This window comes from Triticum urartu, chromosome 1 (assembly GCF_003073215.2).
Source record: "Triticum urartu cultivar G1812 chromosome 1, Tu2.1, whole genome shotgun sequence".
NCBI lineage: Eukaryota > Viridiplantae > Streptophyta > Magnoliopsida > Poales > Poaceae > Triticum > Triticum urartu.
The window spans coordinates 252,944,015-252,960,293 of NC_053022.1; the positions used below are offsets into that span (position 1 = coordinate 252,944,015).

The 16,279-nt window shown below is 41.8% G+C and overlaps 1 protein-coding gene across 12 annotated transcripts; it reads right to left on the minus strand.

Annotated features, from left to right (window-relative positions):
- Window positions 1-338: 338 nt before the first annotated feature.
- Window positions 339-14,780, minus strand: LOC125556579. Of its 12 annotated transcripts, none has more exons than XM_048719318.1 (21): window positions 14,499-14,780; window positions 14,302-14,351; window positions 12,814-12,883; window positions 11,642-12,183; window positions 11,454-11,549; window positions 11,235-11,372; window positions 11,083-11,154; window positions 10,845-10,981; window positions 9,333-9,407; window positions 6,211-6,269; window positions 5,992-6,099; window positions 5,675-5,734; window positions 5,398-5,593; window positions 4,618-4,667; window positions 4,398-4,506; window positions 4,239-4,287; window positions 3,120-3,207; window positions 2,324-2,647; window positions 1,617-1,667; window positions 1,003-1,149; window positions 339-630 (listed from the first exon to the last, which is right to left on the minus strand). In XM_048719318.1, the coding sequence occupies exons 4-11, from the start codon at window positions 12,150-12,152 to the stop codon at window positions 6,048-6,050; spliced, it is 1,140 nt and encodes a 379-aa protein (XP_048575275.1). In that variant the 5' UTR covers window positions 12,153-12,183; window positions 12,814-12,883; window positions 14,302-14,351; window positions 14,499-14,780; the 3' UTR covers window positions 339-630; window positions 1,003-1,149; window positions 1,617-1,667; window positions 2,324-2,647; window positions 3,120-3,207; window positions 4,239-4,287; window positions 4,398-4,506; window positions 4,618-4,667; window positions 5,398-5,593; window positions 5,675-5,734; window positions 5,992-6,047. The 12 variants fall into 12 exon arrangements, with proteins under 12 accessions (XP_048575275.1, XP_048575257.1, XP_048575262.1 ...); XM_048719300.1 differs by having other exon boundaries at window positions 2,324-2,637; window positions 3,157-3,207; window positions 10,845-10,993; XM_048719305.1 differs by having other exon boundaries at window positions 2,324-2,642; window positions 3,157-3,207; window positions 10,845-10,993.
- Window positions 14,781-16,279: the final 1,499 nt, after the last annotated feature.

The following is a 16,279-nucleotide window of genomic DNA, read 5'->3' on the forward strand; positions in this document are numbered from 1 at the left end:
GTCACGTCCTTGCGTCTTTCTTACCTCATATATGATCGGCCAAATTTGGCAGCCAATTCCAGTGCTTACGGTTCTTTTGCTAGTTTGTTTTCAGGAGAAGCATTCTGTTTGATTTGTTTTGATATAGTACAACCGTCAGTACCGAGCATGGTTAGGCATTTTCGAACAATGTTTAGGAAAATGTCGTAGAGTGCGGACGGCATGGATTGCAGCCACAGCGGCCCCCCCACTTTATTTTCACTAGATCGGCAACGCGCCTTGGCGCGAGGGTGCCGGTCCTAACGATATGGTCAAGCCGTGGAAGATCAAACGGCATGATGCATTAGTATGAAGGCAAGTTTAGCACATGTAACAGAACAACCAATTATCGAGAAGTGTAACATCATCAAGTTCAACATGGTCATGAGATTATAAAAGCTAACCCGTCGCGGAAGCAAGGCAACATCCAATTCAGCACGGTCACACGATTACAAAAGCTAATTAGCTAACATTAAGTTCAGTAACATGAGCAGGAACACAAGAGAGCAAAAGCCAACAGTGGCAATAGAGATAAAACTACAATGCCATAGCTTTGTTCAATTGCCTCCATGAGTGATGTCTGTCCTGCTTTCAGATGTCTCTGTTTTGTGCCTGGCAAATTTGGCAAAATTTCTCATAATTCTTAAATATATCACTTTAAATATGAAAACTGATACATGCACACATATGTAATGAAATTAAATTTGAGTAATACAACAGTAGAGTGGAAGTCTCATGAATATGGGAAGAAATATTACAAATGTTCTGCATCCTTTTGACACTACCAATCCAAAGTGATTATTTCTATGGGAATTATTTTAACGAGCTTTAGTTAAATTATGTTCTTGATGAATAACAGTGGCTCTGAACTGTACATGGCCATAAGAAGTGCATCCATAGACAGACCCTTTTGCCTTTGATATTATGATATACAAAAATCCTTGATAAATAAAGTGTATTCAAGTCAGTAGTATAACAAACTACCTGGATAGACTGGGCCTCAATGGAACCTCCTACAGTATTGATCCAAACACGGCGTAGGTGCACCACTACCGACCAACTCCAACACCGTGCTGACAGCCCGCCTTGCCGATACCTACCCGCCCACACTTGGTCCTCTTGTCCGGGACACTGCATAGCAGGCAACACATAAACTTGATCACACAAACCTTAATCAATTTTCTGCTTGCAAAATAAAAGAGCATATTCCTAAACCACAAAGATGGGACGACGACCATCTTGGTCAGAGGAGGTAGTGTATGATTAAAAATGGTAGTTTGTTGTATTAAAAAATTGTAGAAATTGGGGTGGACATCCGTGAATCTACCATGTAAGGAATATACCGAACATAATTTGGTCTCACTATTGGTAGAGCTTAGACAACAACAAAGTAATGCAGAAAACAAAACATGGGACCGTACATATTCTACATAACACACCACTGCACCATATAGATACAAGACAGATCAATTAGAAGGGGCAACTTGTGCTCTATTTATGAGAGAAATAAATCAAATAATATTGCAAGAGACTGAAAAATGATGGCAAGAACAAATCAAATAATATTGCAAGATACAACACATTATGAAAGATCATACCTCGACAAAGCAAACCAGGAACAGTAGATCCGCGGATGGCCACCATAATTTCTACAATTATGCAAAATAAAATACAAGGTAACAAAATCACTGAATTATAATTGGAAACTGAATTTTGTTCTGAACCATAGCATGCACTTGACAAAGTTAAATACACAGAAGGAAAATATCATATGCGGTAAAGATCATGGAGAGATCGAATTGATTGGAGTCTCTACTAAACACTTATCGGCTTCATCATATGGCCACTATGCTTGCTTCTGACAATTCTGCCTCTAACTAAAGTATGAAAGTATCCAATGAGATCGGAAACGCGCCTTGGCGCGAGGGTGCCGGTTACAACGTTGTGACCAAGTACGTAATGCACAATTTGATAGCTCAGTTGATAAGAAATCACACATGACTAAAAAAATTCACTACCTTTAACTATGTAATCACCTGGAAAAAATTTGCGTAATTGTTATGACTGCTGGTATAAACTATGATAGTTAGGATAATAACCTTGGTGTTTTCGTATGAAAAAAACACCAACAATCATGAGGCCCTTAAGGAATCCGTAAGGTACATGATTCACATACGTATTATAGATGCAACAATTGATGAGCATACAAATTGATTTGAAATTTCCTCGCAAACATATAGAACGTGGAAGCAAATTGCAGATAGAAGAGAAATAAGGCAACATGCAAAACAGAAACTTGCCTCACCATGATACCTGTTACTTCTGCGATCAAGCGTTCGTGGCCCAAAATTTCAAAATGAAGCCTGAAGATTCATATCAATAAAAAGTACACTCTCACTGCTTGCACATGCTAGCACCTCTGGAATGAGAGAAATAGAAGTCTTCCAACAGAAAACTAAGGATGCGCCCTTGCTTTTTCACTTGATTAGAGATGATATTAGCCTCACTGCTGATGAGTATGTGAAGTAACCCCTCTTTGTTGTACAGCCAAGAGAGCTCCAGACTTCCTTTTTCCTTTTTTACCTTTAACTGAAAACACTCCGTGGAACATCAGGGATTCTGTTCTTCGCTTAAAAAATGAAAATTGTGTCTTCCAGTTAGAAGTCTCCAGGTTTGTTACGGTGTAAAGTTATGTAGCAGAAATCTTAACTCATTTATTATTTATGCTGACAGTAAAATCAGCATAGTTACATAATACTGAAGTGCATCCTTAGAACAAAAATAACAGGGAGATCTTAATGCCTATAAAAAATGGAAAATGACACCATTGAATAGACAAACTAATATATATTATCTGGAAATGTGCATTTATATGGTCATCGAATAATAATTAATTCAAAGTAGTAAATAGATGTCAGAGGATCCTAATTCTACAGTCTGCACTCCAAATACCAACAATGGCTTTTTCATCAAAGTTGTAACATAATAAGGTAATGAGGTAGCATGAGAGTACGATTAATTCAGAGCAATATGAATGGAATAATCCCTGAAGACAATCATTAGTACATAGCACATATGATGAACATTAATTCAGAGCTAACCTTCCATAATACGACCCTGTTCCATCTCATGCATTACCTTCTTTGCTGCAGTTATGTGATGCTGTAGTTTCTTCTTTTCGTTCTAATCCTATAACATAAAATATACAGAGAAGAAATATTACCAGTCGGTACTAATTTAGTGTAACAAAAGTTGCAAAAGGGGTAAAATGCTTCCATGGCAGAATCTGAAACAATCATGTTAACTACTACCACTGTCCTAAAATATAAGACGTTTTACAGTTCACACTATTTTGAAACCCTAAATCAATCCATGTAGAGGTTTCTAACTATAACCACCTTAGCTCTATAAGGTTAACATTATGTGTGATGAGAAAGAGTTACAGTTGCAAGTAACAGAATTAAATTATTTTTTGTGCCACCGTAAAACTGGAGTGATGTCAATCAAGTCAACAACCTATACAACACAATCTATGCAACAGAAATATCTTTTTTCTAAGGATTAGTGTCAAATTGATTTGCGGAGAAAACTTGGATTGACAATCTGCAACCCTATGTTTGTCCCATTTATCCCAAAACTTCAAGCCATGTATGTGTGTAACAGCTCGTAAACTAATGCAGCGATACCGTAGGATTAAGAAATGAGGTCACATCATATATTCTTTCTATTTGTATAAGACTACAAATTTTTGAACTTCACGCGGTCAGTGATATTCTACTTGTAACATAGAGGATGCATCATCTGGAGCAATCTATCACAACTCACAAAATCACCCAAGAGGCAGGTACAGACTATGTTAACCATTTACTTGTACAGAATATATTAACTTAAACCATGCTGGGCGAGGGCGTTTTCGATGAACCCAAGCAAAATATTCCATGCCATTCTTTACGGAATTTAGATGAAAATAGCATATCAGCAAGCATGTGCTCCTAAAAAGAAGCCATGTCTAGCAGCTCCTAAAAAGATTTCGTAGACATAAAATTTATACAGGAGGGGCAATTCATGCACATCGCAAAGAAAATTTTGTGTAACAATTTGATCTTGCAAATACTTGCAATTAGACCTTCTAATAAATAAGGTATGCAACGAATAGGAATAAAAAGGGATATCAGAAACATGCATCCAGAATAAAAAGAGAAGATAACAAATAGCACAACCTGTAATTTGGATGTATCCTCGGATGGTAAAATTGTTACCAATAAAGTGCTGAAAACGGAAAGGATGGTCTTATTAGCTGACAGGAACACAAATTTAGTAAACCAACATCACATTACTTGATCCCAAGAACATATAGGAAGTAAGTTGTTTGGAGGTACCAATTGGATGAGTTCATCGTCATTGATAGAGCAGTTCACCTTCTCATAGAGCCTGAACAACGCTTCCATCTCATTCCTTGAGACTTGATTTAATTTTAGAAAAAGAAACCTGAATCAAACAACCCAAACAGTGGTAAGAATAAACTGGGAGGAGGAGCACACATGAAGAGGTGCAAGCTGAGAGAGGATATCATGATGGGAGGCGCAGGCCTTCGATTACCTTCACAGGAGCAGGGTAGAAGACTCGTGTCATCAGTGGCTGATCTCAACCTGGACAAATTATCAACCATCCACCATTTAAGATTCAACCTTGTGTCAAAAAATGCTTGGATAATAGTCTGGTGGTTAGGAAATTTTTAACGGAAATTGCTTTGATATTAGTCCAACTACAAGGATGGCAAAATACATTTGGTTTAATCAAATTCTTTCTAATATAAAACATGTTTAACTTCAATTATTTTGGCAGCTCCATCTAGCTATAGGAAACGTTGCAAGAACCTTATGGCAAACAGTACATGCATCTCATGATCACTCATAAGAGTGAACAGTTCAATGGCACTTATAATCCCCAAGACTCATAATATCAGAAGATAACCGATACAAAATGAGATGTAGGAATGGCATCATTATGAATCTAATTTCAGATGAGAAACAATGAAAATGGACTCCCAGGAAAATATTTCTGATAAGTAATAAGGAGCATGTACATTTGCCTTTTGCCTTAGTGTCTCTCCCTATCCTGACAGAACTCTCAGGATCTGCTACACACTAATAAACCCATGTTTAATCACGTAAGCCATAAGGTATAGAAACATAGACAGATGGATATTGGACTTATTCAGCATGCCGACCAAACCTTAATAAACACTACATTAACATATGTCATGTTGTAGCAGAGGCATTATAGCAGACATGCAAGCACGACACCAACTGCGACCAATGCATCATTTAAACAGTAACCTGCCGGACCACCACAACAAGAGAGAAGATCAGAAACTACCTGAATCCATGGTCAACAACAACACTGCTCCTCCACTTCAGTGTGCTCCAACCACTGGCCACACACACTGCTAACCAAACCCCGCAACCTGGTCAACCTGTCGGGATTGGCCATGCCCGAGGAGGCCGTGGACGCTGCAATAGGCTCTGCTCTAACGCCCCACCTTCTCCAACTCCACCCTCATAACAATTGAATGCTAGAAGAAATCGGTCAGTTCAAACTTGAGTCCCTCCAAAAATGGTTGCATGCTAGAAGATACATTTATAGGATATCAGACCTTGAAATGCATGCCAACCACAAGCTTCACAGCAAGAGACCTATAAAGGATCCCAGGAGCCTGGCAAATAAAAGAGGCTTTCATCATTATAGAACACATTGAGCAAGACATGAAAGCTACACATCTTTGCTGTAGTTATTTTATCAAACCAAGTAACAAAGTAGGATTCTCTTGCTAAATGCATGAAAACTAAGAGGCTGTTGAAAGTCATCCATGTTTAGATTAGAGAATAGCTGCATTGAGATATATTTTGGTGGGGTCAAATAAGAAAAGTATCAATGCAAGTCACAAAAAGGGTATTAGCACGTGCTTCTCACCAATATCAGCATAGATGTGGTTGCCCATGCCAAGAAACAACATGGATGTGGTTGTCTCAATTGAACTTAGGCACGAGCTTCTCACCAATCTCAGCATAGATGTTAGACCTGCCAAGAAACAACAAACATCAATTACCAAGCAGAAAAGGCAGGAGAAAATTACAAACAACATAGGGCAGCAGTGTGGATCCACAATGCTGCTACAGACGCGAAACATACACACAGATGGTCAGGTTCTTGTTCCCCACAAGAAGAGCCTGCAGATCAGTCATCGCCATCTACAACAAAAGTATCAGCACCAAAACACAACTTCACCATTAAACTCAGTAAATCTCTATGACATAAACAAACCGCGGAATAAAGCCAATCCTAGTACACGCGGACATTCAAAATATCACCCCCATCGCATGGGATGACATATTTATTCAGCCCACACTATATGTCGCCACCCAAAATATCATCCAACTCACAAAAGCATGCCAAAACCTACCAAAATGAAGACTACCATCATACACAAACCTAAGTCATCCCCGCGGCCCGAAAGACCTCAGGGAAAACAATGTTCTTGGTCTGAGAGCCGCATTTTCCATCAGCATCTAATATAAGGATTTTCAAATAAGCCCTCGATGTAACACGAGACACTGCCACATACAGCTGTCCGTGAGTAAAAACAGGACCCTTAAGATATATACCAACAACATACAGGGTCTGCCCCTGGCTCTTATTAATTGTCATGGCATAGCACACACGAACAGGAAACTGGCGACGTCTAAGCACAAAGGGTGCATTTCCCTTCTTTGCCAATAATTCAATCCTGGGGATATAAACAGTATCACCCACATGTGAGCTAGTCATAATGACAGCTTCGATAAGCCGACCACCTAATTCTTTTACAATTAGTCGTGTACCATTACACAAACCATTTGCCTGGCTCAGGTTTCTAAGAAGCATAATCGGAACACCAACCTTAAGAGTCAGCCTATGATTTGGGAAATTTATAACTTTAGTTGCATTCAGGTACTCGACTGGATAGTAAACATCTTTGTCCCTAACAGAATCCTAAGAATCATCAATAGAATCAGCACTCAAATAGTCTCTGCTATCAGTAGGAACCAATGCAAGAATATGATCATTAATATCCTCAGCATGGTCATTGGTAGGGGCTAAAATGGCTCTCTCTTGCAAGTAACCAGTGTTCAGGTAGTTCTGCAAAAAATCACCATAGACAGAAGAAACAATAGCAGCTATTGGATCACCAGACGTACAAACCAAGAGGTCGTCCGGTATCTGTATCCAAGAAGCCTCAACCTCATCGCCTCGCCTTGTGACAGGCAACTTCCCTTCCCCAAGATCTAGCACCCATCTGCTAAATAAGGCAACATCCTTCTGTGCCTGGGTATCCGCACCATGCACACCCAAGCGCATGTTAATAGAAAGCGACAATTTTTGGACAGAATGCCATAGCGGAGAATTCGTGATTGCCGCATCAATGATCTGAGGCCTAGTACCTCCCTCAACGACCGGTAAGATTTGTCTAAGGTCACCACCCAAGACCATCACTACTCCACCGAACGGAATATTAACAAGATCTGGATTAGCCACAGAGAGGACATCACGCAAAGTTCTATCTACAGCCTCAAAGCATTTCCTGTGTGTCATCAGCGCCTCGTCCCAAATAACAAGCGAAGATACCATCAACAACTTACAAAGCTTAGAGCCTCTTTTAATATCACACTGTGTATTTCTTCAAGAAGAATAGGTATCTTAAAGTGAGAATGAGCAGTCCTCCCACCAGGCAACAACAGCGACGCAATGCCCGACGACGCAACAGTAAGCACTATCTTCCTCTCGCCCCTAAGGAAAGCACATATTTCACTCCACAGGTATGTCTTCCCAGTACCACCGTACCCAGAGACAAAAAAAATCCTGGTCTCCCCGCCTGCACACACTCTACAATCGTCTTATAAGCAACCAATTGGTCCTCATTTAAACTATCAAACATAACCAAGGACTGTTTAGACAGAGCACATGCATCATAAGACAGTTCCTCACGAATTAGACGATTATCATCAGACTGCTCACCTTCGCCAGAGCGAGACGGCAAGTTAAAACTTCTTATATCAGAACCACGTTTCAAGAAAATGTCAGCTAACTCATCAAGAAGCATATTTCTCAATCTTTCAGGAGGAACAACATAGTTTAGATTACCCAGGGCACGACGCAACCCATCTTGGATATCATCGTACATGCTAGCGCAGTAACGTTCAAAGAACCCCATCTCATCCTTGATAGAACAATGCATGAGCATAGTCACAAATAGCTGTCTAAGTCGATGCCCAAACCCCCAAACAACCGCTTCATCAAATGCTATGTACCACTCGTTATCATCTCCTAACAAACCGCGCGCGGCACAAGCCTCTTTAAAGGTGTGATAAAGATGACCATCATATGTTTGAAGATCTTCGAAAGACCTAGCCCCCTTAACAATCATCAAAAGCATGCACAAGTAATACAACTCACCACTCAAAGGATGTATATAATACACGACCATCATATGTATATAATACACTTGGATGCCATGACCTACTTTTAGCTTCCCAGGTCCAAGCAGTTGGAAAATCGCAATAAGTTAATGAACGAGCATCTTCGAACATCTCATTCGCAACAAACCATTCGGTAAGCATAGTCTTTCGCAAGAAGTCAGAATCAACAATTTTCATGAGGTCAGCACCAGCACGATAGTAGACAGTATTCATGCCAGACATATGAACGGTCAACCTTTGAACCGACGGCATTTTAAAGTGTATTTCAAACCCAAATATGCGCCACAATGCATCATACTCACATATATACCGACATATCAGATACTCCTGAACCTCATCTACTGTATGACAACCAGATTTAGTCAATTTTTTAGCCTTTCTAACATGACCTTAGAGTAGCCAGCACCTTTGGTGACATACTTAAAGAGATATTTCATCACATGTGTCTTATTACACCACTCTACATTTATATGTCCCTGAAATTTCTTGAGCATTGCCATATTATAAGGAAAACATGCCTATTGTCAAGGTAATGACCATTTTTATAGACCCTTCGACCGTCGTCACGACGTCGATATAAGGCAAACCCATTATCATCAATGACAGTGGTATCTCTAAAATCTTTTGGGAAATATTTAGAACAAACACCCTTTTTCATGCAGACACATTTATCGTTCATTTCACCACACGGACCGTGCATCATAAACTCAGAAACTAAAGCATATCCTAGAGGATCAAGCAATGCATCAGGTATTTTAGCAGATATTAATGAATTAATATATTCAACACCAACCTCACCTTTACCCCCTCTCCGCCAGACAAGTATATGCACGTGAGGCAGTCCCCACTTCTGGAACTCAACGGTATAAAACACTGAAAAAAGGACATAAAAAATTAGACAGACCAGCCAATAGAAGTAAAACATCATTAAAAAAACAGCCACACATAGAGCACAACATTCACAATACCAGCCGTTATGGGGCCAAAAGCCCGGCCTCACTTAATCTCGTCCAAGTACTCGGTGAGCTTCATGTGATAGACCCTAACAACAATATCCGCCCTATCAGAAGGCGTCTGACCTGGTTCCAATGCACTTGTGATCTCAGGCCACTTGGGATTGCAAGTGAAAGTGGTAAATATGTCAGGCGCACCGTGCACCCGACAAACGGCAAGGCCATCATGGAAATTTTCATGGAAGTAACGACGACCGCCTATGTGACTGGAAGGTACAATGGTCCTCTTCCCAAGAGCATCACCATCAACACACCCATCACCTACCGCATCAGTAATACCCTGCATGTGCTCTGATCTAAGCATGTCCTGATTTCTTATGATATACCACAGTCTACTTTCATCGATGCACGCACGTGCATCAACAACCGACTGGGAGGAGAGGAGACTATAACATATATATGGATTGGGCTGATCACCCTTGTAATGGCACATAAAACGATAGTAATCCTGCATGGTCATCCTATTCTGACTATTTGTGGAAGCATCACCACCCCCAGAAGGGTATGAAGAGGATGCCTCAACGGTCGGACTTCCAGGTGCAGGATTAGGATCTATAGGTCCATCGTCATCATCTTCTTCAGGAACAATCAAGTGAGGAACATCCACCTGGAACCCTCTCTCTCCATAAGGGAAAAGCAACGGGTATTGCAGAGGCATGAATGCAGTGTTCAGAGAAGATATCTGCTGCAAACCGTCGGAACGACTGCAAACAACAATATCCCGAGAAGATGCCTCTAACGTGAAGCCACCACCGACAACTAAAGTAGCAAGCCCAGTGATTGTAGGCAAACTAAACCGTGGACTATCACCCTCCGAAGGTCCAATAATACGAATCGAGATATCCTCGATGGGTTCATCACCATGATCCTCTATCATCTTACTCGCCTCCCGAAAGGTTTGTACCAATGGGTTAAACTCATTAAGCATGTCTCTAAGACCAACCACAATACTCTCATCCACACCCCCAGTAGGCTTGTCATCTGGATTTAAGGCATTCATCCTATGTCTAATCTCATTAGCTGGGTCATGTATACACAACTCAGCAAACTTAGGTGTATCATCACCGCTAGGCACCAACGAACCAATACGATGAGACACTTGACCACTGATCTTAAAAATCTTAGGTCCACGACTGCCACCAAACGAGCGTTCAATAGTAGCACCCATCGAAGTGAAAGCGAACATACAATTGTACTCACGTATAGTCTGGATGAATTTTTTAGCACGAGAAGTACCATCGAATCGAAAGAGCTCACGGAGATAGGCCGGGGGATCCTTAAAGGGAGGAATATATACCTTAGCGCCTTTACAACAGCGATTATAAACCATCTTACGTTGTGTCCAGGATGACCTAGACTTTGAACACTCAGCAAACCACAAGGAGGCACCACAGTATTGGCACAAGAAATCCGGAGGGCCGTAGTACGACCTATCTGCATAGCAAGCTAACGACAAAACTATCAGCCACAAACCAAGGGTAAAAGGAAGACAATAATCACATAACCAAAACAACAAAAGTCTTGTTAATAAGTACCTTTAAGGGACTCGGCAAACTTGACCGAGAAACCTTGCCAATCCTTCGGCACAGGCCCTTGGACAACAATCTCTGACAAGGCATGTAAAACCAAATAAGAGAACATACGGCAAATAGGAACAACTAACAACAAACCATGAAATCTCGTGCACCTTCGCATCCAGGACGTCGCAATTTAATCGACACTTTCCATCTTTTCCGTCTGTTGCGGTCTACCCCAGTCACCTCTGAACTCACATAAACCGAGAAACCATGCCAATCCTTCGGCAAAGGCCCATCAACGACATGTTCTTAACAGGACATGCAGAACCAAGTAAGACACAACATGGCCAACAACAACAACTAACAACAAACGAAGAACTTTCATGCACCTTCATATAGAGCGTGCCGAAACTCAACACACATTTTCCGTTTTCTGCGATTTACCGCAGCCACGGTCGAGCTCAGAAAAGGGAACCAGCCATCACCTAACCACGTCGCAAACAGCACAGTAACGAAATAATTATCATCAATCCCTAGGAGACAAAATATAAAAGAAGAACAATGGACACACACATACTTGTACGGCTTCGAGGAGGACACCCAATAGGCTGATGTGGCACGTAACGTATAGCAATCCCAGGGACCACCGCACGCCTAGGAGAGGCGGTGAACCCAGGACCAGCAACTCGACCAGGGACAACAGCAGCGGCTGCATTCCCAGAATCAGCACCACGACCAGGGACATGGCCACGAACACCCCTACCACTTGGCCGAGGCATGGCGCCATGCCCAGCGGCAGGCACCTGCTGAGCGCCACACCCACGCCTGGCGATAGGCTCAGCTCCAGCAGCAGGCACCTGCCGACTCACACCCCTACGCCTGTCAAGAGGCTCAGCACCAGCGTCAGGCACCCGGCAAGAAGCAACATGATCAGAAACAGGGGCACGCCCTATATTAGAACCTCCACGGCCAGTGGCTCGTCCACGACGACTAGCAGAACGCCCACGGCCACGGCCACGACCACCTACCAACCCAACAGCAGCCTCGACCGTGCCTTGAGCATGAGCCGCAACTGGACCACGGGCCATGTCAACAACCCAACAACATCATACACACACGCTGTACAAATAAGAAGCAAGAGACACGTAAGCATACATCAGAGAATAGCATAACAATAGGCATCAGAGTATAAAATATGGTATATATAATCATATACTGCATGAGCAACATAACCAGGAACACGATAAAACTGTCATTGAATAAAGGAACAACGAATAAGACCGTAATTGAATAAAGGAACAATTAATGTTTCACATTTTATTACAACCAGACACTTACTACAGTGTACATACACACGAGGATCTGAATGTACACACATTTTATCAATAATTTCTTCCAGACTTGGAATTCCCTAAGTAAACATTATATGCATGGTCGATATAAAATAGTAGATCTTTTACAACCAAGAAAACTGTGTAAACACGATCCAAACAATATAGAAGTAAATACCCCCTCGACGATTGCTATCCCAAGCAGTTCTTAGTGAATCATTTAAATAATATATGTACATATATCATAATATAAATAGAGAGTTTTCTTATCTACTAAAGCAAGCAAAGTGCTTTTTCATTGGATAAATATAAATACATCAAATCATATAGACCTAAAACCAAATGCATCTCTTTGTAGCTCTTATGATCACAGGAAAGGCCATAAAGGGAGACCCCAAAGTTAGCATTGATTTTGTACCTGCATATAATTGTAGCAATAGAGTGCTCTGCTATTGGTGGTGTCCTTTTTAAACATCCTCAGCGGTTACCTGCGTAAGAAAAGGAGAACGGTAAAGAAAGGATACAGTTTAGGAAGGACAAAAAAGAATAATAGCAGGCCTGGAAATGAGCCTAGGATGGAAAACAAATGATGTCATGCCATGCTTTCTCAGCTATTTTTGGGTCATGAAAAAGGAAGATACAATGTATAATAAGAGTGAAGATACAAAAATACAAAAAATTTAAACAATTCAACACAGATTCAAGATAGACTCAATTTCTTCTGTACTTGGAATGAAACAACTCCATACTCATAATGTATAATACCATCGAAGAAAAAAGATTACACCTACCATAACAATAATCTAATATCACCTCCTCCTTTAAATAATGAAAAGGGAAATCAAATGGCATAAAACGGCCTTCTCTGAAGCTCAGTTATATTAGTGAAATAAAGGAGACCACATCCACCCAACAAAAGATATGTTATCAATTTGTCATTGAGCTTTGGTAGTCGCGGTCAAAGGTTATTAAGTTTTTATTTCCACAATCACAAGATACATATGCATTAAATATTGGAACACGCTAAAGATTCTAGTTCTAAATCCACTGCAAAACTGGAAATAATCACATAATGGTTCATGGAATCCTGGAAATATTGGAACCGCGTCAATTACAATATCATGCTGCTAATAAATCCTGGTTCACCCTTGCTCTTCTCTTTGTGAAATTCATTTAGACAAAAGATTGATGGAGGTTTGAATTTTCTCAGGACCAAAACACCATCCTCTTCTTTACCAGAATATAAAGTAGCAACCCTATCTACAGAATCAAATTTAAGTATACTTAACAATGCAGAGTATCACATTGTGCCAAGGAACTGCAGAAATGAGGCTCCACGCATACAGATGTGTCCAAAGAAGTAATCACATACATGAGAAGTCAACATATATGTGTTCTGCACATGTAGTATTCGTATTATAGATAGGTATACTATATTTGGAAGAAGAATATGCCAGGCCAGACTCATAAATAAGAATGGCATGATAAGTAAAAAAACAACGGTGGCACAAGCTAATCTGTGAACCAGTGGTATTTAGATCGTTTAATAGATTCATTAGGTGAGCATACTATAAATAGTGTTTTCATAAAGATAAGGTGCTATTTTAAAATGAGTCAGATTGTGTACTCTCAACAGAAAGAACGATCATCTTCATTAACTCTCATATTCAACATACCCTGAAGCTGACTAAAATACTATTGGTCTGGAAAATAACAGAGATAAGTCACCTGCCTCATCTACTTATCATTTAGGAGAGGGTTAGTATGTATATGAAGCAAATTCTCTGAGAAGCTTCTCAGAACATATTTCTACCACATAAATCTAGAGTTACACATCTAAATAGTACCTACATGCTCAAGTTTGATGTAATAGAACATGAAGCAGAGAAGGGGAGAGGAGGAAGACCTGTGGCGTTGAGGTTGCTGCCCTGCTGCCCTTCTACATCACCACAGATCCTACATCACCACAGAGTACCATCGTCACGCGTGCGCTAACAGTAGCTTAGATCGGAAATCCGCGGTCAGAGGGGCCGAAACCGTGCGAAGCAAAGGGGCGAGTAGGGGGGAAGGGCGGGGTGGGAAGGGGAGGGTGGGGGAGCTCACCATGGTGGGGATCTCACGAGGAGGCGGCGTCGGTGACAGTGTAGAAGGACCCGGTGCCCACCGAACTCGTCGGCATCGATACAATCAGACGGTCAACTGTCTCCTCCCAGCAACGGCGAGGGGTGAGCTCGACGGGAGAGCAGCGCGGCGGCAACGATCTCGGCGATAGGAGATGAAAGGGGAGAAGTGGATAGGAGCACGGCGGCGGCGACGGCTGTAGGCGGCGTTCTACGATGGGCAGTGTCGAGAGAGGGAGAGAGAGCTGGAGGGGAACAATGCGGTGGCTAGGTTTGCGACAGGAGAAGGAGACGGCAGGGCTTTTACCTCAGAGCAAAATTGCAAGAATGCCCTCGGGGGGCGATCAAAACTACACGCGGTGGACACGCGGTGAATACTGTTTTGATCTACAGTTTTACAGTTCGATCCGACGGACGGGATCCTTCTGGGGCATGATCGTATGGACGAGAACGCATCAAGGGCCAGATCTGACGGCCCGGAATCGCTAAAGTCCAAGGAGGCTGGGTTACTCCCACTATGTATCTTAGGTGATATACGGGCTGCAGAGCCCATGCCGTCACGGGCCTACGTACCAAGTAGAGCTACATTTACGAACTCACTCAAAAAAAGAACTCATAAAACAAATTTTTAACATGCACAATGAGTCTTTGAGTGATAGGTACCTTGGGATTCCTACTGACATGGGTCAATAAAAAATGGGCACGTTCAAATACTTGAGAGACAGAGTACAGGAGAAAGTCAGAGGATGGATGGAGAAACTATTGTCTGCAGCAGGCAAGGAGGTACTTATCAAGTCAGTGGCCCAAGCCATCCCAGTTTACTCTATGGCATGTTTCAGGTTACCCTGAGGTTTGTGTGAAAATATTACCTCAATAATCAGGCAATTTTGATGGGGAAGTAAGCAAGGAAGGAGGAAGCCAGCATGGGTAGCATGGGATGTTATGACTCAACCAAAATACATGGGAGGTATGGGTTTCAGAGATATTGAAATTTTCAACCTTGCTTTGTTGGCCCATCAAGCTTGGAGGATACTGGATGATCCGAACTCTTTAAGTGCAAGAATACTCAAAGCTGCATATTTCCCAACTTGCTGTTTCTTGGAAGCACAGTTATGGAACCGCCCCTCGCAAATCTGGCGAGCTGTCATTGATGGAAGGGACATATTAAGGCAAGGGCTCATTCGGCGAGTCGGAGATGGGAGTACCATAAAGATTTGGGAGGCAAACTGGATACCTAGGGCTGGTCCGTTGCGCCCCATAACATCTATATCAGATAACCCTCCGGTGATTGTCTCTAAACTGATTGATGCAATGTCAGCGACGCGGAGAGAAGAGCTAATGAGAGCAAACTTTTTACCTTTTGATGCTGACGCTATTATGTCCATCCCGCTGTGCACCAGGGTTATTGCTGATTTTTGGGCCTGGGAGGCTGAGAGAAGCGGGAGATTCATAGTAAGATCATGTTACCGGATGGTCATGAACAAGAAATATCATAGAGTGAATTGGATAGAGGAAAACGCAAGAGCATCAGATTTGAATGCAAGCAGCAAAGCATGGAAGGGTCTTTGGCACACTAAAGTCCCAGCAAAACTTAGGGTTTTCTTATGGAGACTTGCGCAACATTCCATGCCATCCATGGATGTCCTGCATCATCGCAACATGTCGACCACACACCTCTGCGTGCTTTGCGGTTGTGCTGATTCGTGGAGGCATGCTCTTTTTGATTGCACCATGTCACGTTGTATCTGGTCTCTGTCAGAGGTT

Excerpts from the sequence above, each read along its gene's own strand:
- LOC125556579 (XM_048719300.1), bottom strand. The coding sequence starts at position 12,152 with ATGGCCCGTGGTCCAGTTGCGGCTCATGCTCAAGGCACGGTCGAGGCT. Across the intron at positions 11,373-11,453 it reads TCGGCACGCTCTATATGAAG|AACATGTCGTTGATGGGCCT; the intron begins GTGCATGAAAGT and ends TGTCCTGTTAAG. Across the intron at positions 6,100-6,210 it reads AAGAACCTGACCATCTGTGT|GTCTAACATCTATGCTGAGA; the intron begins GTATGTTTCGCG and ends GTTTCTTGGCAG.